General features: G+C 39.5%; 1 protein-coding gene across 2 annotated transcripts; it reads right to left on the bottom strand.

Moving 5' to 3' along the window:
• Nucleotides 1-515: 515 nt before the first annotated feature.
• LOC124284621 (centromere protein O-like) lies at nt 516-26,939 on the bottom strand. 2 transcript variants are annotated; one of them, XM_046720727.1, is made up of 6 exons: nt 26,828-26,938; nt 22,872-23,041; nt 15,096-15,198; nt 10,064-10,332; nt 9,540-9,711; nt 516-863 (listed from the first exon to the last, which is right to left on the bottom strand). In XM_046720727.1, exons 1-6 carry the CDS (start codon nt 26,832-26,834, stop codon nt 715-717), a joined length of 870 nt encoding a protein of 289 aa, XP_046576683.1. In that variant the 5' UTR covers nt 26,835-26,938; the 3' UTR covers nt 516-714. The 2 variants fall into 2 exon arrangements, with proteins under 2 accessions (XP_046576683.1, XP_046576684.1); XM_046720728.1 differs by lacking the exon at nt 516-863 and adding an exon at nt 4,554-4,808 and having other exon boundaries at nt 26,828-26,939.
• Between the last annotated feature and the right edge of the window lie 1,043 nt (nt 26,940-27,982).

Here is a 27,982-nt window from a genome sequence, read left to right as displayed (position 1 = left end):
GATAATCTACAACATGTTATATAGTCTCCCTGGTTAAACAGATATCTGCATCTGTTTATTATTCATTTTGATAAAAGCGCAAGATAAATTCCTTGGTCCTATGCAACTGGTTATAACTTCTGCAAAACACCATTGTGTTGTGACTGAAGGGACCTAAACATACCTCAGGTAAAATGTTAGAAATATGCAGGACCAAGCTTATTCTTCAAGATAGCACGTAAAAGTTTGTCAGTGTTTGACTACCTTCACCAGGGCTCCAGATAAGGGCCGTAGTGGCGTATGTACAGCTAAAACATGCAGTCACACAACAGTGTGACTTTAACTGTGATCATCATATGGCCCAAGAGATGACTGTGTGTAACATCAGTAATCTAGGGGTCCATTCACAATTCCTGGCTGATGATTTTTTTATGGAGAAGCATGTACAATGTGGATGGCACCCCCTAAAATGTATGTACAAAGTAAGTGACACCCCCACCCCACCCCCAATGTCATGTACAAAATCAATAACACCCTCCCCCCACACTTCCCCTAAAATATGAGTGAGTGAGTTTAGTTTTAGGCAGCGTTTAGCAATATTCCTGCAATACCACGGCAGGGGACACCAGAAATGGGCTTCCACACCAATATGTGATTTCTGTATGTCCTTGACGTTTGTGGTTTCCCTGGCAAATAGGAACTGTCCTTGAATCTCCAGACAGCATGATATTTTGGTCACTGTGTACATTCTAACTCTCGGTCTACTTCAGTTGTTTCCATGACAATGCCAGTGATTTGCTGGAGGGCTGTAATGAGGGGCGTGGTCTTCAGTAGCCCCTCCCACTGTCTCAGCATGCTCTCATCAGGAAGGATGTCTGTTGAATCTGGCAACCAAGATCATGTAAATATGAAATGATATCTTTTCTGACTACTCAGGATTAGAAGTGTGTTATGCAGAGATTTATCCTGGATTCTGTCCTAGTGAGTGAGTGAGTGAGTTGGGTTTTACTCCGCTTTTAGCAATATTCCAGTAATATCACAACAGAGGAGACCGGAAATGGGCTTCACAGAATGTACCTATATGGGGAATCGAAGTATCTTCAGCGCAGCGAACGCTTTAACCGCTGCCCCTGATTCTATGCTAAGTGACTTTGTATATATAAAGTTTGTATTTTCTTGAATTCCCATGGTATTTTGTTATGTTTTGAGAGTGCATTTAATGTTATAACATGAAACTAAGCATTAAAAGTGAGTGAGGAGGTGAGAAGGATAATAATAGAGATTTAGTATCAGTGTGATACTTGATGAAAGCCCAATGTAGTACAGGTTTTAGTCGTTATAACATCAGCAATTTAAACCTGTGTGTGGTGAATCTGGGATTGAAATCTACTTTCAGTTCATCCTGGGAACTAAAGTGTGAGTTACAAAGCTCTGGGCCAATGGGACACTGGTTATCCTGAAGACTCAAGGTTTCACAAATGTGAGGATTATAGAAAGTGGAACCCTGCGCTACCTAACCATTGTCACACCAGAAGGATATATGTTTAGTTCAGAAAACAGAAATATCATTCCTAGTTCTATATATGTGGAGTTCATGGAATATGACCAAGTGAAGCACTTCAAAGGAAAACAGTGTATTGGGCTCTATTATTAGTAGGGATGCCAGGATACATCGATGCATCAATACTTTTTCTAAGACGATACAATTATCGATACATTCAGAACTGTATCGATATTTAGTTTTGAAGTATCGGTTTAAATATGTTTGTGTATCGTTTACATTTTGCAATTGTATCATGTTTTTTTATGTTATGAGAGTTATTAATGATTATTTTTCATGCACAAAGATGGGAAATTAGAACTTTTTAATCTCTGAGAATAAAATCATGGACAATTATAAAATATGAAATATTAATGTTCAAAATGTAACTAAATTTACGCAATAATGCCGCAAAAATAGGTATCAGGATACGTATCGAATTGTGAAACTTATGTATCTTGACATCCCTAATTATTAGTAATTGTTAGGTGTACTGCATCATTATTCGAGGTCATGGAACCATTTGTATCTTGCTTTCAGTCATTCATTAAATGTCCAGTTGGTATGTCATCTTGTGCTTCTGTTCCTCTCATGATTTCCTAGTTTAGTAATTCGTCCAGTATCATGTCTTGTCCATTTAATGATTACATAGAACAAAACAACAACTGCAAACAGGTCCAGCTTTAACTAGACCACAAAACTGGTACATATTACCCTGGACTTATTTTTGAAGTAACTTGCTGTCATTTCAATGAGGTGATTAATCCTGGTTTGACCACGGCATGGATATGGTGGATCCTATAAAACATGAACCACTTGTTTGAGTTTGAGTAGCATTAACCTCTAGCTGGAACCCGTACAGGGGCGGATACAGCTTTTTGACAAAGGAGGGGTACCCAGATCTGAAAGGAGGGGTGGGGATTTTTTGGTTCCACACAGTTTGTTTTCACGAGTGTTTCAATGGTCATTTAATAAACTTTAAGGATGGTGTGCGTGTGTGTGTGTGTGCGTATGCGCACACACCCCTGCACCCGTGCCTCTGGATTTGCCTATGCCTTATCTGAGCACATGGACCTTGAGGTGGAGCTGGAGAGGGAGTCACTACAAGTACCTTCACACTCAATCCTCTGACGACAGTTTTATTGCTTCATTGCACAGTTCAGTCAACGACAGATTACACTGACAAGTCAGTAAATGTTTGTCATAAAATATTAAAACCATAAATTCGGATGAATCAAACTGAATTCAAAATACTTCAACTACATGAATTGATTTTTATTGTCACTTACTGCTGTGGAAATATATCACAATGGACTTATGAATACAATGTCATGTGCCTCTTATAGTTGCAATACTGTTACAGACATCAGTTAAAATGCAAGAGAGAGTGAGTGAGTGAGTGACGTTTTATGCTGCTTTCAGCACTCTTCCGCCAATATCATGGCAAATGGGCTTCACACATTGTACTCATGTTGGGAATCAAACAGAGCCCTTTGTAAGACAAGGGCTTAAAATCTGCCAACTGGCAGTAATAATGATTAAGTTATTGCCTACCTCAAATGGGTCCAGTCCATGAAACCATTAACACAGTAGGAGCAGAACACATGACTCACACACTTGTTCCAGAATGACAGTACCATACCAAATCGTAAAATATTTTATGGCATTCAAGCACACGCACAGATGTTTGATGTACTTAGATGTTCGTGAGTTTGTTCATAAATTGCCTCTGTTCAACCAGCAGCGAATGGGTACCCGGTGGGATAAGTCATATGACTGGTAACCTAATAGCGCCTCACAGGCAGCTTGGGTTATCCGGATTAATAATGTGTTAGCACCTTGAGCATGCACAAGTGCATGGAAACAGGCACTTTATAAACAGCCATTATTATCATTATTAGACTCCTCTTGTGGCTAGATGGCATGTCCTCATGTTGGAACGGATCCTGATGTCCTGAAGTTATCTTCTTCAGGTGAATCCTGGCCATTTTATGTTTACAATTAGCCTTATCACAAGGACCTCTCACATAAATTCCTGGTTTCAAACAATAAATCACACTGGTAACAGTACATTTAGCAACTAGAGTCATCAGAAGATGAGATATCACGAAGATGGAGTTTGGCAACTTTTACCAACTCTGGGTTCACTGCCATAGGATACCTTCAGTTCAGTGAAGAAATAATAATGCTGTTCAGTGTTCTCAGTATCACAAATCATCAAAAGGGACCAGATCATCACTAGACTGACACATACCACAATTTCATCTGGAAATATTGAACTGTTTCAGAGTTCTGAGCACATCCCTTTTATTCAGTGTAAGTCCAACCCGTTGTTATGATAAAAATAATAGATGAAATGATAAACATATATAAAAACAAAAATATAAAAATCCCCAAATTCAACAAGCATGGATGACAGATGGAAGGACATGTTGATCAATGTTTCCTCTGAGTTTTCAAACCTGGGGATACTGGCTAAAACAAGCCTTGGTCATACATGCTGCTTACACCCAAAGTAGTGACCACAAGAAATTTACCATACCTGATATTCAATACCATACTTCATATGCAATCACATGTACTGTCCGAGACAAGTCATATCTGGTGATCACCCCCAGTACCTGTGCCTGGAGTTGATCACACCTTAGCCCCACATTGCAGCCTCTGTACTGTCCTCAACTAGCCTTGGCAATACTTGGTGTTACCTTCAATGCACTGTACTAGGCATTAACTGGTCATATCAGCATTCACATTCAACTGTCTATCCCTGAGAAGCCATATGTGCCTTATTTGAATTGAAGTTACATCAAGCAGCAACCACCAGGTTTATGTTGAATTATTATGACTGTTGAGTCAGATGAAAGGCACTTCAAAAGCTGAAGCTGATGGATGTCAGTATATGGCAAGATTGTTTATCGGACTTTGAGGTGTGATCTTAGATTTGATCTGCAAAACATCCTGAACAAAAAAAATTTCTACACTTTTCACTAACCACTGTAGAAAGTATGTTGATTGGTTCTTAATGTATATTCCAAAATAACATTTTGATGATTAGTCAAGAGGTTCTGAAGAGGTTTGTTCTGCCCCAGCTGTAGAAGTTCCTGGATCTGATAAAGCAGTCATATTCCCTGGACCTGGCTTCTCCAGTTGCCCCACTCTGGAAGCATCACTATATTCTTGATCACATTCTTCTACCAGTTCTGGATTCAGCCTGAATCTGGAAGACTCTGTTGTGAGAGTCATCCCTGTAGTTAAAGCACTGGAGCCCTGCGTAAACTCTGTCTGGTTCCTGGCATGGGAAAATCTCATTCTGGTCACAACAGCCTGCTCGGCAACAATGGCATCCATTACTGGGTGAACACGATTCTGGCAGCAACAACAGCAAATTCTCTTGAAGGTCATCCAAAATCTTTTGTTGATGGCACAATATAAAAGGAAATTACATGAGAAGTTTAAGGCTATGAGAACAGTTGTTGTGACTTGAAACTTGGTGTAAACATCCGAACCAAACTGGATACTGTAGCCAATCAGCTGCATCACGGAACTTGGTACCATGGTTATCAAAAACAACACAATTATACCTATAAGCAAGAAGATCATACGTGTCTGTTCAAGGTTGAATTTTTGCTGAGCTATCTGGGTAGGGGTTTGAAGGTGCTGCTGAACGTGACGATGTTTTCTGAGGTAGATGATCAGAATGATATTGAATATGAACAACACAATCATTGGAATAAATTGGAAGAGTACAGCATCAAGCCAGCCATAAAAAGCAAAAAATGTCGAGCTAGCGAAATCAGTCTGGACGATGGATCCGTTAATGTTGATATGATACATCCAGAAGGTGGGAATATTTTCCACTGCACAAAGAAACCCAATGAGAGAAACTGTTATTATGGCCGATTTGGCTTTTTTCACTTCGAAATGGAAATGATTGTTGAAGCAAATGATGAGACAGCGTTCAATGGTGAAGACGACTGTTGTGACAACACTTGCCTTGATGAAGATGTCACCAATGGGAATATAGATGTATGCTTCATAAACACTCCAGGAGCGCTCTGCTATAGAGCACACAGGGCAACGGATCACGCAAATTGGCAAAATGAAAATGAGACTCAGCATGTCGAAGAATGCCAAGCCTTTCAGGTACACATAAGCAGCTCCAGAGAATGGTCCCTTGTGAAGGATCAGAATGTTCACAATGTTACCAATTATACCAAAAATACAGATACATGGCACAAGAAAGAGATAGCCAACCACCCCTGCACTGTATTCCATACTGTCAACGTTCAACGCCACTGGGTCATTCAGGCCAAATCGAACTGCATGTCCTTTATTCCCTCTTGATCCGGGGTCCTCCAAAATCTCCAGAAGAACCATCATCAAGGCCAGATCTCACTAAATCGGACTAAAAGCTATTCCAACACGCCTGAAAGCACTTGACACCGAAGAATTATCACACACCTAGAGTCTAAATGTCACAGCTGTCCTGCCTGATCAACTGTTCACCGCTTGTAGGACACTCCTGTTATGGAAGTTTAGAAAAAATCATAAAAGTCACTGAGAGTCTCCTTGGCCATTTAACAGTCCTTGGAAAGGCTGTATTAATACTTTATCTGTTTATGATATCCCATACACCCAGTGGCACAAGTGAAAACACAGAGCAAGGAACAATTTCTCCTGTAAAAGTTCCATCTGTGGAATGAACAGTGTGTCACTGTTGAATCTCGCTTGTACTACTAAAGATGCATATGTCCTGATTGACTGTGAGCTGTCTACAGATATTAACCCTATGAGAGTCATGGCTCCATACACTCTGTGTTATCATCACGATTTAAAAGGAATGGACACTTCACCGTAAAATAGGAATCAAATTCGTCTCAACATCATACCAGGGCTGGGACGGTACACTATGTCATGATACGATACGTATCGCGATATTTTACCTGCGATATGATATGTATCACGATACATACACCTTAAAGAATGACACAGTATTAAGATTCAAAATGATGTATTTCAAGGTATTAGTGTATAACAATAACACTATTGTAATAAACAAACAAGTAACTCTATCATACTTGCATATTTTTCTCCAAATAAGTACTTTAATATGTTTAAGATAATACTGCTTTGAAAACAAGCCGTGTATCGTTTTGTATTGATACACCAGTCGACGAAACGATAGCTGTATCAAACTTGAATGTATCGTGACGGATCTGTGCATTGGTGAATGAATATATATTTGTTATATCATATATAATATAGTTATCCTGCATACTAGTATAATTTCGGTCTTTTGGGGTGTCCCAACTGTTGTCACTAATAAGGCAAGTAAATTGTTCCTGTTAAGCTGCAGGCCTGAAAATATCCATCCTCTTGAATACCAAAGAATATTCCCCAAGCTACTGTTCAGAAAAATCAATGTGTACTAAACCGCAGGCTAGTCAAGTGACCTGCACCTAAATGATTGACTTGGCAGTGTATCTTGAGATCAGATAGTATTGAGATCTATCTTTTCAAATTGTCTGGAAACTGTTGTCTGCTAAACTATTCCCACAGTGCCTGTCTGCTGTGAGGCTGCTGGGCATATCTCATGTTTGTAGCTGAACATGGGAACCAGTGTTTGCAGGTAGTCTTGTGTATGTGGTCGCAAGCTGAGAAGAATAATGAAACGAAATTTATCATCCAAAACTGTGTTCCACAGCAGAATTGCTTGTGTGAGATCAGACGATATCTCCGGGGAGATATCATTTTGATAGTAGATTTTGCACAATGCAAAGACAATGCTGTGACGCCATGAACCTGATGACGTCACAATGCTACGACATCGCTGCACTGCAAGCCTAATGGCAGTACTGTGTTCAGAGATGTACATTTTTCATTGAAAACTAATGAAGAGTGATTTTTTATGATAAATAGAATCTCACCCTTGTGTCTTCTGATATCAAATACTTCAACACTCGTTGACTAAAAGTAAAAATATTCTCGACAAGCCTAGAATATTTGTTACTTTATCAATTCGTGGGGATGTATTTGATATCAAAAGGCACTCGAGTGAGATTCTCTATGTCAATGATGGGTTAGTGATTGTTTATGATCAACCTTTAAAGAAAATTAGAATGTCTATCAATTTTGTAATTAAAACATTAGATACAAAAGGATCATGATTTTGGAATTAAAAGTCCTGTATTTGTGGTGCATGTTTACTGGCAAGAGGTCATACATGTTGTGAAACTGATATCTACGTAATTCTTCCTCGTATTACCAGCATACTGTAACATGATTTCAAATGATACATACTGCAGTGTTTTCCCTGTGTTCCAGCATGTTAGATAATAACTACATAACAAGTTTCACCATTGTTTGTATTCTTTAGCCAAATTCTCCAAACAAATTCATCCATAAACAATGTTTCCCTTTGACGCTGATTGACAAAATAGCAAATTATGATAGTGATTTTTTCATTGAAGCTGCTGATCACGACAGAGAGTGTAGGGTTAACACAAACTTCTTAGAGCCCATAAAACCTATGAAGTAGTTGAATGATTTACAACACCTCTTGCCAGCCCAGAATGCACACCACAGATATTGATGTGGAGTGTTTTATAGTACATCATTATAGCTAGCTGAAAACATCGTTTATGGCATCGTAAGACCCCAGCACAGTCTGTATTATCAGAAATCTCCTTCAGTAACTACGGAAACAAGAAACACTCAGCTTCTTACTAGCAGTGGAAACATACTCAGACAGTGTGTATTATTGACATTGTCCATGTCCCCATTCATCTTTATTTCATGCACTCAGTCTACAAGGACAAGAAGTGTGGAGATGTTGGATTGCATAAGCTTACAGCTTTCTACGTAAAAAAATTACAATATAAATAAAAGTAAAAAAACAAAATAAACACTTTTTCCTTGCAATATTTCTTTATCAAAATGATACATTTTATTATTTTTGAACAAAGAAAGTTTAAACCAGGTTTTGTTCTCCACGGAAAAGTTAATATTATAATAATAATCATAACATGTAAGCTTTTTTTACGACAGAGTATTTTGTAATGGGGGTGGGTGCTGCTATTGTGTTTTCCCTACAGAAAAGTAATACAATTGTTAAAGGTTAGTGAAACATTCCCACCCTCTTGAAATTAAGTCAGTAAGTTTAGATTTACAGTTTAAGATCATGGCTTTTGAGAGTGTAGTGGTACAGTACTAGCTCTGCTGATATCCTCACGAGTATTGCCGTATTCATGATGCACAAACAAAAAACATTGTTCTTGTCTCAAAGTGTATGAGGATTATAGAACTTACAATTACCCTGAGACCTCAGTGAGACAGACAAACATCTTATTCAACAGGACATTGTCATATATATACTGAACAACATTAAAAACACACCACTCATATAATACGATATATATCCCCGCCAGACTGAAATGTACCCATGATATCTGAGCATCTTCTGTTTCATCTCTGTGCAAACAGGAGATGCATTTTAGTGTGGTGCGTTTCTAATGTTAGAACCAAGAACTTAAGTATTACCTGGGTAGAATAACTGAAGTTCAAATTCACACTGTGTATCTCTGTGCAAACAAGATTAATCAACCAACAACCAAACCTTAAACACAGTTCTACAACACAGTCTTCTGTTCTCATCTCTGCTTTCATCTCTGTGCAAACAGGAGATTAGTCATACATTTGCCAAACAGGAGGTTAGTCATACATTTGCCATTCAATACAACCAAAACCTTAAACAATACTCTAACCAAAGCTTACAGTCTCTGCTTGGCTGGCCTTTGCTTTATCTACTAGGGCAGGTAGGAAGTCTCAACGACCCTTGATAGAAGCCCTACCTGGTGTCTAAGAAGGCTAATCATCATGAAAGGTCAAGGTCATATCGACAAACCCTCAACATACCAGAAACCTACTTGAAGTCTTATAAGGCTGATCATACATCTTCATGATCTGCATGGTCAAGAGGTCAAGGTCATTTCAACAAACCCTCACTATAACAATAACCTACCTGGAGTCTCTATGATGTTGACCTCTGCCTTAGTTGGGTGTACAGACCGAAGGTCAGTGTAGCACAGTGTTATCTTGATAGGTACATCGTCAGATGACTGTAGAGAAATGCTGACATAGTCCACAGGGAAACTGGTCTCGATCTCACTTCGGAGAATTTCAGCCAGTTCAGACTGAAAACAAAATGAAGGTTTTGTTATTACAATATGTTAATGATAAACTGAACATAATATTTCATCCCCCAAATAAATAAGAACTTCAGGTATATGTACGATGCCTTAAACATATTTCAAGTTATTGCCATAATGAGAGAATCTTTACATACGCTAACATAATTATCTTATATATGCTTGAAATCACCATAACCATGAAGGGTTCACATATTATCCTTGACAGTATCTGTGTCTCCACCAACATATTATCATTACCTTTCATGTAAAAACATGCTTCATTTTTCAAAAGAGTAATGACTCAAGAAAACAAAATGCATGATATTTCACAACACAAATTGACATCTAAACTCACCCCCAACATCTTGACTTGACCACGACGGATGACAAAAGCCTGCAGATACTCCCTGACTCTGTCCACGAAGACCTTGAGCTCTGTCTCCAGATGCACCTCAAGTTGGGACATGGGTATGAAAGCTGGTAGTGTGTGGTGGGACACTTGGTAGCCATCTTGTTTCTTGCTGCGGGTAAGCTCTATGTAGTGCTCATCAACATATTCATGGTTGTAACTGGTGTCGAACCGTAACACAAGCTTGTTCTCAGTCTTTTCCTCAACTGAAACACCTGTAGATCCAATATTCACAACACTGTAACACACTGAATAATGTGACCAATATAACTTGTTGTTGGTCCAAAAGGTGTGATTGCATAATTTTTTGGACATTCTGCTTGATATGGATAAAGTGGGAGTAAGTGAGTTTGGTTTTACACCGCACTCAGCAATATTCCAGCTATATGGTGGTGGTCTGTAAATTATCTAGTCTGGACCAGACAATCCAGCGATCAACAGCATGAGCATCAATCTATGCAATTGAGATAAGATGACATGTGTCAACCAAGTCAGCGAGCCTGACCACCTGATCCTATTAGTTACCTCTTACGACAAGCATGGGTTACTGAAGATGAATTCTAACCCGGATCTTCACGGGTCGATATGGATGGACAGAAATGAGATGGGATTTAACGTCATGTTCAAGTTTATTTCACTAATGTAGCAATGTGCATGCTTGGCTGAGTCTCTGCTTACTCTGATTTATAGTGCTAGGCAAGTGAGATATGATGCAGCAGTTTAGTATGAATACATAGGCAGGGTAACAACAAGTACCATATTTTAACATTGCAGCCAGTTAATTAAACCAACAAGCCTCGACTCTATCCACTACACCACTGTGTTGGCCAGTTAAGAGCAGCTGATATGGGGAAACACAAACCAAAATATATGATTATATCATCAAACTGATTTTTGCGAACCTATTAGTTGACATGAAAATGATAACTGTTGCTGCACTATTCATGCTATTGGGTTGAAATACTTTCATAAGGAAACCAATCTTTACAGTACTGTAAACTGCCACAGTATTTGCTGAGCAGAGTTATATGCCTTTGGTATACCAGGAAGCAATGATGATGGGCATGTATCCCAAAGTCACCCTGATTATGATTCCAGGCATGTCAGCGCCATATCAATGATGACAGGTTATGGAAAAAAGGTAAATAACCAATATGAGGCTTTCTCCAACACGGAGTAGATATATTTTTGTCAGATGGGCTGAGGGTAAGGGGCATATTGCTGGATATGTTGCTGGGCATAATGCTGGATATGTTGCTGGGAATATTCAGCATGGATGTGTTGATGGGCATATTGCTGGATGTGTTGCTGGGTATATTCAGCTTGGATGTGTTGCTGGGTATATTTAGCATGGATATGTTGCTGGGTATATTTAGCATGGATATGTTGCTGGGTATATTTAGCATGGATATGTTGCTGGGCATATTGCTGGATGTGTTGCTGGGAATATTCAGCATGGATGTGTTGATGGGCATATTGCTGGATGTGTTGCTGGGTATATTCAGCTTGGATGTGTTGCTGGGTATATTCAACATTGATATGTTGCTGGGAATATTCAGCATGGATATGTTGATGGGCATATTGCTGGATGTGTTGCTGGGAATATTCAGCATGGATGTGTTGATGGGCATATTGCTGGATGTGTTGCTGGGTATATTCAGCTTGGATGTGTTGCTGGGTATATTCAACATTGATATGTTGCTGGGAATATTCAGCATGGATATGTTGCTGGGCATATTGCTGGATGTGTTGCTGGGCATATTCAACATGGATATGTTGCTGGGCATATTGCTGGATGTGTTGCTGGGCATATTCAACATTGATATGTTGCTGGGAATATTCAGCATGGATATGTTGCTGGGCATATTGCTGGATGTGTTACTGGGTATATTCAGCTTGGATGTGTTGCTGGGCATATTGCTGGATGTGTTACTGGGTATATTCAGCTTGGATGTGTTGCTGGGCATATTCAGCATGGATATGTTGCTCGGCATATTACTGGGTATATTTAGCATGGATATGTTGCTGGGTATATTCAGCATTGATATGTTGCTGGGCATATTCAGCATGGATATCAGGCTGGGCATATTACTGGATGTGTTGCTGGGCATATTACTGGATGTGTTGATGGCTATATTGCTGGATGAGTTGCTGGGTATATTCAGCATTGATATGTTGCTGGGAATATTCAGCATGGATATGTTGCTGGGCATATTGCTGGATGTGTAACTGGGTATATTCAGCTTGGATGTGTTGCTGGGCATATTGCTGGATGTGTTGCTGGGTATATTCAGCATGGATATGTTGCTGGGCATATTGCTGGATGTGTAACTGGGTATATTCAGCTTGGATGTGTTGCTGGGCATATTGCTGGATGTGTTGCTGGGTATATTCAACATTGATATGTTGCTGGGCATATTCAGCATGGATATCTTGCTGGGCATATTGCTGGATGTGTTACTGGGTATATTCAGCATGGATGTGTTGCTGGGCATATTGCTGGATGTGTTACTGGGTATATTCAGCTTGGATGTGTTGCTGGGTATATTGCTGGATGTGTTACTGGGTATATTCAGCTTGGATGTGTTGCTGGGCATATTGGTGGACGTGTTGCTGGGCATATTGCTGGATGTGTTGCTGAGCATATTCAGCATGGATATGTTGCTCGCCATATTACTGGGTATATTTAGCATGGATATGTTGCTGGGTATATTCAGCATGGATATGTTGCTGGGAATATTCAACATGGATATCAGGCTGGGCATATTACTGGATGTGTTGATGGGCATATTGCTGGATGTTGCTGGGTATATTCAGCTTGGATATGTTGCTGGGAATATTCAGCATGAATATGTTGCTGGGTATATTGCTGGATGTGTTGCTGGGCATATTGCTGGATGTGTTGATGGGCATATTGCTGGATGTTGCTGGGTATATTCAGCTTGGATATGTTGCTGGGAATATTCAGCATGAATATGTTGCTGGGTATATTGCTGGATGTGTTGCTGGGCATATTACTGGATGTGTTGATGGGCATATTGCTGGATGTGTTGCTGGGCATATTCAGCTTGGATATGTTGCTCGGCATATTACTGGGTATATTTAGCATGGATATGTTGCTGGCTATATTCAGCATGGATATGTTGCTGGGAATATTCAACATGGATATCAGGCTGGGCATATTACTGGATGTGTTGATGGGCATATTGCTGGATGTTGCTGGGTATATTCAGCTTGGATATGTTGCTGGGAATATTCAGCATGAATATGTTGCTGGGTATATTGCTGGATGTGTTGCTGGGCATATTGGTGGATGTGTTGATGGGCATATTGCTGGATGTTGCTGGGTATATTCAGCTTAGATATGTTGCTGGGAATATTCAGCATGAATATGTTGCTGGGTATATTGCTGGATGTGTTGCTGGGCATATTACTGGATGTTGCTGGGTATATTGCTGGATGTTGCTGGGTATATTGCTGGATGTGTTGCTGGGCATATTGCTGGATGTGTTGCTGGGCATATTGCTGGATGTTGCTGGGTATATTGCTGGATGTGTTGCTGGGCATATTGCTGGATGTGTTGCTGGGCATATTGCTGGATGTTGCTGGGCATATTGCTGGATGTTGCTGGGTATATTGCTGGATGTTGCTGGGCATATTGCTGGATGTGTTGCTGGGCATATTGCTGGATGTTGCTGGGTATATTGCTGGATGTGTTGCTGGGCATATTCAGCATGGATATGTTGCTGGGCATATTGCTGGATGTGTTGCTGGGTATATTCAGCATGGATATGTTGCTCGGGCATATTGCTGGATGTGTTGCTGGGTATATTCAGCATGGATATGTTGCTGGGCATATTGCTGGATGTGTTGCTGGGTATATTCAGCATGGATATGTTGCTGGGCATATTGCTGGATGTGTTGCTGGGTATATTCAGCATGGATATGTTGCTGGGCATATTGCTGGATGTGTTACTGGGTATATTCAGCTTGGATGTGTTGCTGGGCATATTGCTGGATGTGTTACTGGGTATATTCAGCTTGGATGTGTTGCTGGGTATATTGCTGGATGTGTTGCTGGGCATATTGCTGGATATATTTAGCATGGATATGTTGCTCGGCATATTACTGGGTATATTTAGCATGGATATGTTGCTGGGTATATTCAGCATGGATATGTTGCTGGGCATATTCAACATGGATATCAGGCTGGGCATATTACTGGATGTGTTGGGTATATATTTAGCTTGGATATGTTGCTGGGCATATTCAGCATGAATATGTTGCTGGGTATATTGCTGGATGTGTTGCTGGGCATATTGCTGTATGTGTTGGGTATATATTCAGCATGGATATGTTGCTGGGCATATTGCTGGATGTTGCTGGGTATATTCAGCATGGATATGTTGCTCGGGCATATTGCTGGATGTGTTGCTGGGTATATTGCTGTATGTGTTGGGTATATATTCAGCATGGATATGTTGCTGGGCATATTGCTGGATGTGTTGCTGGGTATATTCAGCATGGATATGTTGCTCGGGCATATTGCTGGATGTGTTGCTGGGTATATTCAGCATGGATATGTTGCTCGGGCATATTGCTGGATGTGTTGCTGGGTATATTCAGCATGGATATGTTGCTGGGCATATTGCTGGATGTGTTGCTGGGTATATTCAGCATGGATATGTTGCTGGGCATATTGCTGGATATGTTGCTGGGCATATTCAGCATGGATATCAGGCTGGGCATATTGCTGGATGTGTTGTTGGGTATATATTCAGCTTGGATATGTTGACGGGCATATTCAGTATGGATATCTGGCAGGGCATATTGCTGGATATATTGCTGGATTATTACTGGATATGTTGCTAGGCACAGTATTGGATATGTTGTTGGGCATATTTCCGGAATAAGCAGTTGCTAAGCATAGTGCTGAACATTTTGTTGGATATTTTGCTGGACCAATGCCTGGGCTCACCTGTCAGCCTGTATAGCTTCTGGATCTCTTGCAGCTGCCGAAGTTTCTTCAGGGCAGTCATCAGTTTCTTACCCTCTTTAGTGGCAGCTTCCAGGTCAGGAGGCTGCAATAACAAAAAGAGGTAAATCTCCAGGTAATGACACATATTATTTTACCATTTCTTAGAAAACCTTTTAACACATTGTTTCAAAAAGGTGTTTTCCCTGAAAACTGGACTAAAGCAATTATAATTCCTATACATAAAAAGGGTGAACGAGGTAATCCCGATAATTACAGAGGGATTTCCCTTTTAAGTGTACTCAGCAAAATATATACACGGATTCTTCATACCAGACTTACAACTTGGGCTACGATAAGAGATAAAATACCTGAATTTCAAGCCGTTTTAGAAAAGAGTATTCTACAACTGATCACGTTTTCACCTTAAATGCAATAATTCAGAAATACTTATCAAGAAAAAAGAAGAAATTATATGTTGCCTTCGTAGATTTTAAGAAAGCTTTCGATTCCGTCTTTCGATATAAACTTTGGTATTGTCTTCAAAACTCTGGATTAAATGGCAAAATGTTAGCTGCAATAAAAAGTATATATGTATCCGTTAAAGCATGTGTAAGATGCAACGATAATGTTCACACAGATTATTTTGATTGCCAAGTCGGTCTAAGACAAGGGTGTATTTTAAGTCCACTTCTTTTTCCTTCTATATTGGTGAACTGTGTACTGATATTGTAGAAAGTGGTAAATTTGGTGTACAGCTGTTTCCTGATTTTTTTAGAGATATTGCTTTTACTTTTTGTAGATGATGTCATTCTCATATCTGACATTGCTTCGGGACTACAAAAACAACTGAATATTTTAGAATCATATTCTGATTAATGGGGACTTGAAGTCAACCTCGATAAACCCAAAATTGTTGTTTTTAGAAGTGGTGGGCGATTATCAGCAAAAGAAAAATGGTATTATAAAGACTCTGTTATTGACGTTGTGAATTCATATAGATATCTTGGTATAATATTTTCATCCACGTTTAAAATGAATAAATGTACAGACGATCTAGCACTGAGAGGAAAAAGAGCATTCTTACAAATATTATATAACTTAAGAAAGATTGATGTGATTGATCCTAGGGTATTCTTTAAAATATTTGATTCACAAATTCAACCAATTTTACTTTATGGTGCAGAGGTATGAGGGGTTAGCCGCTATGAGAATATTGAAAAAGTTCATTTGCTTGCATGTAAGAGATTTCTAAATGTAGAATTACAAACGCCTAATGTTATAAATTAATATAATATATGGTGAATGTGTACAATATCCTTTGTATATAAATGCCTTATGTCGAGTTATTAAATATTGGTTAAAACTTACAGAAATGCACTCTGGTAGAATACCCAAAAAATCATATGACATGTCAGCATATTTAGATAACATTGGGCAAAATAATTATGCTTCTCATATTTGTAATATACGTTTTTCACATGGATTTGGCTTTGTATGGTTAGCACAAAGTGTAGCAATGAGGTTGATTTTCTTAGATGTTTTAAAGATGTATGTGTAAATATGTTTTACCAATCTTGGCATTGTACTCTCGACAACAGTTCACGCTACAATTTGTAAAGAGAAATGTAATTTTTTGAATAAAATTAATATTTTATACTTATCCTGACTCATGATCTTTTGCTTATCTCCCTCTTCTATGCGAATGGTAGTGGAACACTTGAATCCTTTGTAGTTCCCTAAAGCGGATGTAAAAGTACACTCACCCACGAGTTACCTCCCTTTTCCCGCACAAACAATCATGTGACCTGTCTTACTTGTCACTCTCTCCTGATTTTTCTGTGAAATCCGAAGTGTTTCCAGCAGGGAGGTTGGGAGGGCTTCTCCTCATGAGTCAGGATAAGTATAAAATATTAATTTTACTCAAAAAATTACATATTTTTCCTTATCCTGACTCATGATCTTTTGCTTATAAAACTTGACGGATTGGTGGTGGGTCAGGCCACTTCCTGGATTCATCAGCTGTCCTTTAGATACGTCCTATATCTCCCCCCATGGGAACTGCGTAACGGCATTTCCTAGATCCTGTTCTTCCAACTTCCGTTATAACCACTTTCTTGTCTTACTTCACTCTCAGACAAGTTGAATCATGTTGATTCATGTTGAATCATGTTGATTTATGTGGCTTTAAGATATACTAGTATCTTCTTGTTACTAGTTATCGATAACAACCCATAGATTATGATAAGATCTTTATCATAAATGACTTGCGATCCCTTAACGTTCAGGTTAGATCTTTACTCGTAAAAGAGTCTAGTCTAGACTGTGCGCATGGACTTTCAAACTAATACTTTTCCCTCAGTAAAAGTTATCAACATGTCAACGTGATAAAGGGTGAGATTTTCAGCTCAGCGCCTTTGTGGAACCGTTAGTTGTTGTGCTACAACGAGAGGCCCAAACTGGTGAATGCCCGAGACGTCTTCGGTGACTATGTCTTGGAGGTAGGGGGTGGCAAACACTGTGTCCGACTTCCAAAAGCAGCCCTCCATAATTGATGATATAGAGCAATTTCCATGCAGAGCTAGTGTAGATGCCAGTGCTCTGACTTCGTGTGGGTTGGAAGCTCTTGGAGGTTCTAGTCCTGCTGCTTTGTAGGCTCTAAATATAACGATTCTCATCCAGAACGATATTGTCATTCTTGATACTTCCACTGTTGTCTCTGTAGACAAGGGGATGAATAGGCTCTTGAATTTCCTCCTCCTCTTTTAGTCTTTTGAAGATATATCTTCAAGGCTCTGATAGGACACAAGGATAAGTCCTGAGTATCCTCTGGTCCGAGGATCGTAGATAGCACTGGTATATGGAACTGTCTATCTGGTTGACCAGGTAGTTGATTCTTTGCAATAAAGTCCCATCTAAGTCCTAGATGTACTGCAGCATGGTGCCCCATGTCGAATCCAGTTCCTCCAAAGTCCAGAGCATGTATCTCAGACATTCGAGCTGCCGTGGCTAGGGCAAGTAGGAACAGAGTTTTCTGTGTGAGTTGCTTGAAGGTAGTCTGTTCTAGAGGTTCGTAGGCATCACTCATGAGATGACGTAGAATTACATTCAGATCCCAGGCTGGCGCTCTGAATTTCTTTTGCTGGTCCTCCAGTCTAAAAGATCACAGCAGAGCAAGTAACTCTGGTACTTTCGTCAACTTGATGCCTGACTTCATAGCGACCACTGTACTGATGGCGGCCAGATCCGTGGATAATGTTGAACCTTTCAGATGTCTTGTATGTCTGAGATGACATAAGTATTCCGCCACCTGAGGATGAGTTGCTTCCATAGCTGTAAAGCCTTTCCGCCTTGCATATTTCTCAAATTTCAGCCATTTGTCGTCATACAAATTGCGAGTAGATCTGCGTAACGCTAGGGTTACTGCTTTCTCTGCTCTGGCGGAGTATCCTCTTTTCTTCAAACAGGTTTTGATACGGTCCACACATGTAGCTGGAACAGTGTTGTGTTCCTGTGGAGTTGCTTGGTGTGCGGATGTCTGAGTAGGTTCGGCCATTCTGGTAGCTTGAGGGCTGAGACTTCCGAGATCTCCTATTAGTTCAAAGTCAGTTGTAGCGCCTGCGTTTGTCTGATCTTCAACAGTAACTTCGGTAGTAAGATCGGGGGTGGAAACGCGTAAGCGTTTAGTCCTTCCCATGATATGCTCAGTGCATCTGTTGCCCAGGCTTGGGGATCTGGTACTGGTGAGACAAACGTCTGTAGTTGTTTGTTGAACCTCGTGGCAAACAGGTCTATGCATGGGGATCCTATTTCCCCCTATGATGAGCCGGAATGCCTCTGGATGGAGCATCCATTCCGTAGGTGACGGGTGCAGTGGTCGGGACAGAGCGTCTGCTAGCACATTCTTGGCTCCCTGAATGTGACACGCCTTTATCCAGATGTTTGCCTCCTCCATAATGTCGAACAACTGGAATGTGAGCTGAAGTAGGCTTGGTGATCTTGTTGATCCCTGCCGATTTATGGAGAATGCCACTGTAGAGTTGTTCGTGTGGACCATCAACATTCTGTTGATCAGCGAACTCGACCATAGCTGTACGGCGTTTATTACAGCTTTCATGTCTAGCAGATTAATGTGAAGCTTTTGTTCTGTTTTGGACCACTTTCCTGATGCAACTTGATTGTTGAGATGTGCACCCCATCCCTGTAGTGATGCATCTACGTAGAGATGTGCGTCGAATACCGGCTCTTGCAAATAGGTCCCTCCGCAGACATTCGACCTGTGAGTCCACCAAGGCAGGTACCTTTTGAGATTGTCTGGTAGAAAGATAGGGACAATGCTGTCCAGATGTTTTACCATGAAATCGTTGCAATGGACGTTAGTTGTAACCTTCCTGTGCTAGACAGGTCCTGCGCTGAGGTTAGCAGACCGAGTAGACATTGCCATGTTCGTAGTGTTAACGGAGAGATGACTGCTTGAGGAATCATGGCTTGTATCTTGACCCAACGATCTTCTGGGACCACAATTCTGTGTAGTGATGAATCTTATTCCCAGAAATTGAAGATCTTGTTTTGGTTCCAACTCTGACTTAACCATCCGTTTTCATTATTGCTTTGTTTTATTCAGCTGTATGGTAATAGAGTCGACGTCAACATCCTGCCTGTTGATCTAAGGGTTCGTTAACCCTAGGGTTCGCGAACCCTGTAGATATCTGCATTACTGGTATCTGCTTGTTGATCTGAGGGTTCGCAAAACCCTAGGTTCGTGAACCCTGTAGATGTCTGCGTTGCCTCTTCTCGACACTTCATTTCGCAAACCTTGCCTTCGCGAACCCTGCCTTCTCTAACCTTCCTTTCGCGAACGTTCCCCGAACGTCTGCGTGGGTTGCGGGATCTAGATGAGGATTGACTGGATCTCGCAGAGGACCTTCTTAACGTTCTCGAAAATTGAGGGTTCGCAGACGCAACTGGGAGGTTCGAAGAACCTGCATCTTCCATGATGATAGAGTCTTCTGAGTGTGAAGATCTCTGCGAACCTCATCTGTAGTAGTAAACCTCTGGGGTGTAGCTGCTTCAGGTTCGCGCAGGTCTGAGGGTTTGCGAATGTTGACTGCCATCGTAGGGTTCTGCTGAACTGCTGCTTCTTCGGCGAACCAAATCTCCATCAAGGCCATCATCTGCGTTGTAAACTGCCTCATAAAGTCGCCCGGGTCGAAGTTCTGCGTTGTAAGCTGGAACTGCTGCGGTGTGGACGAAGTGTTCGCGAATGCTGAGGTGTAGTCTACGTCTACCTCGCTGATGACTGATGTCTGCGTTGTTGCAGGCTAGTCATCGGACAGTTGAACAGCTGCTGTACTTGCAGGAGACGATATAGTCGTCTCGGAGGTCGACTGCGTCGTTCTTCTTGCCGATCTGAGAGGTACTTCAGGTAAAAGTATCGTCGGGTCAGCAAAAACGTCTGCTTCGGCAGGCGGCACAATGTCTTCATTAAACGATCTCTGATGAGATGTTTTACCGGAACGACTTCACTGAAGGTCTGGATGCAGAAGACTTCTTCTGCGTCGAGGTCGATAAAGACATCTTCTTCTTAGACTGCGATGAGGATGTCTCGGCAGTTAAATCACGAACAACAGCAGACGACTGCCCCTGCAACGTACTCGACATAGCACTAGAATTATGTATTTCTGCTGTAGCAAACAACATATGGTTACCGGCTTGAACTTCAGGTTTATCAACCGTGACTTGTGATGACTTCCTCACCCGATCCATGGCACGTCTATAGATGTACGACAAATATTGATTATATTGGAAATTTGATAAACCAATGCAATATGTACAACACAAGGTGGAAGAACATGGCTTAATGCATGAAGGGCATTTGGGGTGAGGATCAGCCACTGATAGCCGGTACCTGCAAACACTGCAAGATTTCATGAAATGTAAACAAGTTACATTACGATGAAAATATGTCACAAAATACAAATAATTTCTTCAAAAAATTTACATATAATACACGTTAGTTATAGCCAAATACCATACACAGCGTAATTTCAATAAATAGGATCTAGATATAAAGGATATATGCCGTATACAGGACTCCAGTGCTCGCCCAACCATCTGCTTGGGCGAAAAGGGAGAGAGTGACAAGTAAGGCAGGTCACATGAATGTTTGCGCAGGAAAACGGAGGTAACTCGTGGGTGAGTGTACTTTTACATCCGCTTTAGGGAACTACAAAGGATTCAAGTGTTCCACTACCATTCGCATAGAGGAGAGAGATAAGCAAAAGATCATGAGTCAGGATAAGGACAAATTGTAAAAGTTTACTAGAACCTGAAAAATATTTAAGTGTTATACATGAAAACAAATATCGTAATATTCTTATAAAGTTCTGAGCAGGCCTATTATGATTAAATATAAACGAAGGAAGATGGTTAAATATTGGTGTATCTCTACGCACATGTCCTGTTCGTAAATTCGGTATAGAGGATGAATTCCATTTTCTTTTAGTATGCAAATATTATTCTGAAGAAAGATTATCCTATTTTCTACATGTTTACAACCGCATTCCAAATATATTTATATTCAAAAGCCTGTTAACTTCTGCTTCAAATGAAGCATTATTAAATTTATGCAAATTCATATATACTGCTTATAAAAAGAGACAGACTTTGTTAAACTCTTAATGGTTTTACATCATGTTTCCAATATATTTTGATTGTATATATGTTATATGTATATGGGCCGGTGGCCTTCATGCATAATAAAGATCTTTGACTTTTGCCTTTGAACAACTGTAACAGTAACAATAACTTGTGTGTACACCACATCAAGACATCTGGATAACTTGAGGCAACAACTGAATAGTCAGTGTTTGTATTGTAAATGTTACAATTTTATTCAACACTGACAGGGTTTTACCTCGACTCACAAACATGGGGGTCCTGGCGACCTGTAATTATTAGTTTTAAGGGTGCTTGCAGGAAATATGAGGGTCCTGTGAAGTTACGGCTTAGAGAACCGTATGTTTTGATAATTTCTTCAGAGCCTGGAATGAATCAATGATCATGTGGACTTATAGGGGTGGGTATTGCAGAGAATTTTCATATTGCGATATATTGCGATGCGGAAGCATATATTGCGATATGTATTGCAATATATTGCAAGAATTATTTTTTAACAAAAACTATTTATAATCGAGTTAATGCTTGATTATAAAGCAAAAACACAACAAAATCACTATGATTGATTAACCTTTAATAAAACCTTTTCATCATAACAAAATAAAAATGTAAGTAACATTTGGCACTAATGGAACAGGGAAAAGAACAATTAAAAAAACGGAAATATCCGAAGTTTCCCAGTGTTATGAAGTTTTCCGAATGTATGTCAAAATACCGGTTTTTGATCATCGTATCGCAATAGGTATCGTTTAAATGTCTGAACCGGTAAATACCGGTAAACCGGTTATATTGCACAGCCCTATGGACTTATGGGTGAAATGATGCAAGTAACCACTTTGAAAGAAAGAACCAAACGCTTAGCAAAATCATAGATGTGTCGTGGGTACAATGAGTAATGTAGTGCATCCCTCTGGACGCAGTGAGTTATTTTTCTACGTCCATTCTCTACATTTGTGTGCACTGGACGTACATTTGCGTGTCACGTAAAACCCTGTACTGATGATGAAAATGTTATCCGCATTTTAACATGGATCAGGTTTTGGATTCAATAAATGAAGATATAATTAGTTTGACATTGCTATGCCACACCACATTCTTCACCTGAGACGTAACCTGGGGCAACTGTGTGCGGAGTTCATTCCGCCGAGCTTGTAAAGTGAGTAGCTTCTGTTGTAGATGGCGTGATTTCCTGTCTGCCAATTCAACCTTTTTCTGACTTCTCTCAGTCTCCCTTGCATTGGCCTCTAGCCTATCCAGGTCGAAAAGGGCACCTGAAAACATATTGTTTTACAACATTAAACATTTATGACAATGAGCTTATAAGCTGAATCTCCAAAGTAAACACACTTTCAAATACTGGGCAGTGTTGTAGTGTTAGGGCCATTTGGTTTTGAGTATCAGGTTGGAATCTCACATTTATCATGTTCAGTGTAGTATAAGTGAGCGAGTAAGTGAGTATGGTTTTACGATGCTTTCAGCAATATTTCAGCAATATCACAGCGTGGTACTCCAGAAATGGGCTTCACACATTGTACCCATGTGGAAAATCGGAACCCAGGTCTTCAGTGTGACGAGCAAACGTATTAACCACTAGGCTACCCCACCGCGTGACGAGCAGACGCTTTAACCATTAGGCTACCCCACTGCCCTATGTGTAGTACAATTGCATGGTGGGGTTAGACATTTTTTTTTTAGTCTCTTTTTAAATTAGGTACCTGACAAGGATTCAATTACTTTAATATTTTAGTTAGTAAACAGCAGCCATGAATTTCACTCTATTCTGCTGTAATGACACAACCTAATTGTGCTCAGGACATGTAAAATTCCAATGATGGTAATCCCAACTGACTACTTGCTATTGAGGGCTTTAATTCTGAACCTGTACCCAATGCTTCATATGCTCCACAACCAGTGTGCGAAATAGCCACTGGCCCGCTAGCCCGTGGCTAGTAAAAATCCAGTCGGGCCAGTAAATCTCCACAGTCACCGGCCCGACTGGCTAGTGATTTTTCATGGGTTCATTTTTTAAATGTATCACTCACTCCGACTTATTAAGTTATAATACACTTTTAAATCATGCAAGATTATGGCCTGATAATTTAAATTTAAATTTTTATATTTCGGGCTATTGAATTATTTTGTGGGCTAGTAACTTTTAGGCATAGCTAGCCAGACACTTTGGAAATTATTTCACACACTGTCCAAAACTGGAACTGAATAAAACAAGACTGAAATGCTAACATTACAATTATTTTTTATCAACTGAATCACGTGAATGTAGTTTTATTTGGAAACATTTCTTTTCAGAAGCATTTAGCCTGAGCACATTGACTGCAACAAAATTTGAATATTAGCAAATTAGCACTGTTACAATTGCTGTTAAAGTACATTCCTATAAACACACGTTATTCTTTATAGATGTGGTCAACAGGGCCTCAGGCCTATTTCTTCACACTTTGAAATGAGTTATCTTCACAGATTTAAAATATACACATATGATCAACTTAAAAATTCTGAATATATGAATAAGCAAGGTTTGATTGTGATGTTGTCAGATCTTCCCACAGAATATTATTTATTGGAGTAAGAGATTCGAATTTAACAAGATATGTTTAATAACACTTTAGGAGATTAGAATCTGAAGCAGTTATCCACCATTACAAAGTGAATGAGGATGAAATAATGGCATTGTGTCAATAATATTAAAAACAACTACTAATCACGGACCGATGAAGAAATGTAATTGTACACAGCTAATTTGTGTCTTTAAATTTGATATGAAAATATTGGCGTTGTTCAAGAAACTATCAATGTTGACCCCACTATTTGTTACGCAGACAATGTAAAGCTAATATTGATCAAATCACCAACCACACCCTGCTGGAATATTAGCATTTTCAGTCAGTCACTTAAATCTTAAAACCAATATAAAAATTCCCTCCATACCAAGTCCATTATGAAAAATGTCATGCAAGTCAAAATAGTGTTATCTGGCCACTTTAAATGTAGCCGGAACACCATGCATGATGTTAACCCCCAAGGAAGATTTCAACATGTACCCCAACTACATTTCTAATAAGGGCTGCAATGAATTCACTAAGAGTCAAATATGATATGTATCATGAATATCAGTAACAAATACGAATATTGGCTAATGAATACAATAACAAATCAACAGTTGATGTATTATTCCGCATGTTCAGTGAAACAATAACAAAATACATTGTTTGACAGAGTTAATTTAGCTGAAGGGGTCTGTGTAGATAATACAGATGTGTACCCCATGTATGTTTCTGTATGCAGAAATGTGCCTAGGACGATTCCATTCCGCATTGTGTCGTTTTCTTGATCGGACAGGGGTGGAACTTTAGAATTGCTTGTGTACACCAGTACAGTGGCACATATAAAATCACTTACCCTGATAATTTTTCCTCTATACCGGCCGATTTTCTTGTTGATTCTTTTAGATAAACAACATAATTAACATTGGAAAGTCCACTGGACATTGGTACAGTGTGATATACAAATTTGCTTGCCCGACTGGACTTGGACGTCGGGCAATGGGTTATTTCCACCCCTGTCGGAACTGTCATACTGTTGTATTAGATGCATTTGATTGTGTAATATAATATAAGTAACGACCATACACAGTAAGGGCATAATTTTATTTAATGTTTTTCACGTAGCCACCAAATTCTGAACATGGGTCGGTCGGTCGGGAAAACAAAACAAACAAACAAAATACAAAACAAAAAAATTAATAAAGACAAAATTATCCTAATAATGTTCTTGATTCTCATTTATTGTAATTCTTATTACAAGTTCTCGCATTCTTTGGACTTGTGGCAGTGACTGATTAAAACATTTAGATAGATAAACATTTTACGGTTATTTTACGGCGGTACGTTTTAGGTTCGAGTCCACAGTGTTGGAAGGGTCGGTCGGGCGATGAGAAACACAATATTTAAAAATGCTCCCCTAACAAATATTTGGTTGCAGAATATGAACTCGTCTGCCATGTAGGGTACCGGGTATGTTTCTGTAGTTTGACTTTGTTCAGGTTACATTTCTGTATGCGAAATGTACCTGGGGTATATGCATCTATAGTACCTGTGCTGACAATGACCCCTTCAGCGTTCATTTATCATGACAATGACCAGTGACATTTTAAATAACAAAACTTAATTTCAAGTAAAAACAAACCTTTTTACAAAATTCATGAACATTCAATTTTAATGATCTCGAATAACGAATTGAATTCATGAAGGGATACAGAATGATTCACTGAATCACTGAATTGTAACAGCTCTAGTTTCTGTACAGATAATAAAAGCACCTCATACAAAAGCATGACAGGTCGAGAAAATGATAAAATATGGAATGAACTTGTCCTAAGCTACGTTTCTGTATTCGACTTCAGCTTGGGTACTAGTACCTATTTGTACACATAAACATACCTAGGATACATATCTGTAGTACCCGTGCCAACAGCAACACCTTCAGCAACAGTAAGCTGATTAATATCTGTCACACCTTCAGCAACAGTAAGCTGATTAATATCTGTCACAGGTGCTTATTGAAACATAAAACTCAACAACAGTAATCAAATTTGTTTCATGAGTATATAAAAAATCGACATTTATTGTCAATGGACCAGAATTGGGGGTGGCATAGACTTCTACATACACTGTCACCAGTTAGTTCCACTTGTATCATAATAATGACTTCAATTAATAGTATTATATATGGTCTCTGCTTATTACTCATGTAATTACACCATAACTACTGTCTAATAGGAATAACCGGTCAAAGGATGTAAACGTTTTATGTACATTTCTGCCAAACCAGAGACCATATACCGGTATATTGTCTCTGGACAAACTGATGTATCGGAGACAATATATACTGTTATGTGGTGTCTGGTTGTATCGTGTTTTAATGTGGCTGTTATTGTTAAGAATTTGTGCAACACTGTAAAGTGTCACTCATCGATATCGGCGCCGACGTGCAATCATCACGCTGGTGTACATACGGGTATATCAACTAAAAATAATTACCAGACATGTTTACTTGACAGCGTTATCCTTCTTTCAAAACAACGCGCCTGAAACGTACTCCGCCATCATCTTGACTGCCTAAAACCCGGGCAAAGAAAGGCCGGGCTACCGGGTAATACTAAAGATGGATTACAGAGTATTAAAACGAAACTTGCACATCTGGGTAGACAAACTTCCAGCGTAATTTGGTTGTCAAAACCGGCGCAACCAATGTTTATGAGGTATTTTGAGGGATTATTATTGAAACATGTTTGATTAAAAAATGGATTTTTGAAGACTTTCAAGACAATCTTTAGAGAAGATAGATGTTCTTAAATGCAGAAAAGTGAATTATTGCTTCGAAGCTATTTCAGACATTTCCCGTTGAGAAATAATGAAGGTAGGTGACCAAAATATGGCAAATGCATGAGAACCAGCCCTTTACGTGATCGAGGTATAAGAGACGAATATCATTTTTCGTGGATGCGCAACCTATGATGCAATTAGAATTAAATTTCTTCAAATGACATGTATCACTACTGTAACCAAACATATAACTGCAAAACTTTTGCAAAATAGGAATTGGACATATGAAACCACTCTACCTATTTATCATGAGTATCAGAGAATAAATTATTTGTGAAACAAAGTTAAAAATAAGTGCCACCACCATATATGTACATTTCTAACCGAATAAAATATTGCAATTGATTGAATATATTGTCAGTGAAGACGACCATAATAGCAGGAATTAGTTGATTGTGAAATCTTCTAGTGTATACGTGATGAAAATGTCGAAGAGTCATATCCGAAAAACTTGAATCAGGGCGTTGAAATAAACAGGAGACTTTGGTCTTTCAAGAATGGACACACTCGAGGAATTGGCAGTGATCAAGTACTTAACACCCACGTTGATAATATACTAATACTAAAAATGGATTGCAGAATGTTAAACCGAACGTGCGTGTATGTTCAAATATATATCCAGCGTTCACAAATGCTTTCATATTTGAACCTCGCTGAATGCATGAACCTGAGTATGAACAGGATGGACTTTCCAACAGTCAACAGTCCCACATTATGTCAGACATTTTATCAGGTTTAGGTGTTGGTGTCTACATTCCACTTCTTTGGAGGTACAGTATGGGCTCTTTCTACCAAGAGTTCAAGACGCCA

This window comes from Haliotis rubra, unplaced genomic scaffold (assembly GCF_003918875.1).
Source record: "Haliotis rubra isolate DU_JTF1 unplaced genomic scaffold, ASM391887v1 Scf34, whole genome shotgun sequence".
Classification (NCBI taxonomy): domain Eukaryota; kingdom Metazoa; phylum Mollusca; class Gastropoda; order Lepetellida; family Haliotidae; genus Haliotis; species Haliotis rubra.
The sequence above is the reverse complement of the archived record's forward strand: the minus strand, read 5'-3'. Positions and strand labels throughout refer to the sequence as shown.

Coding starts and splice junctions, on each gene's coding strand:
- LOC124284621 (XM_046720727.1), bottom strand. Junction 15,199..22,871: donor TGCCCCAGGTTACGTCTCAG/GTGAAGAATGTG, acceptor TTGTTATTGCAG/CCTCCTGACCTGGAAGCTGC. Junction 864..9,539: donor CAACATCATAGAGACTCCAG/GTAGGTTATTGT, acceptor CTTGGTTGCCAG/ATTCAACAGACATCCTTCCT.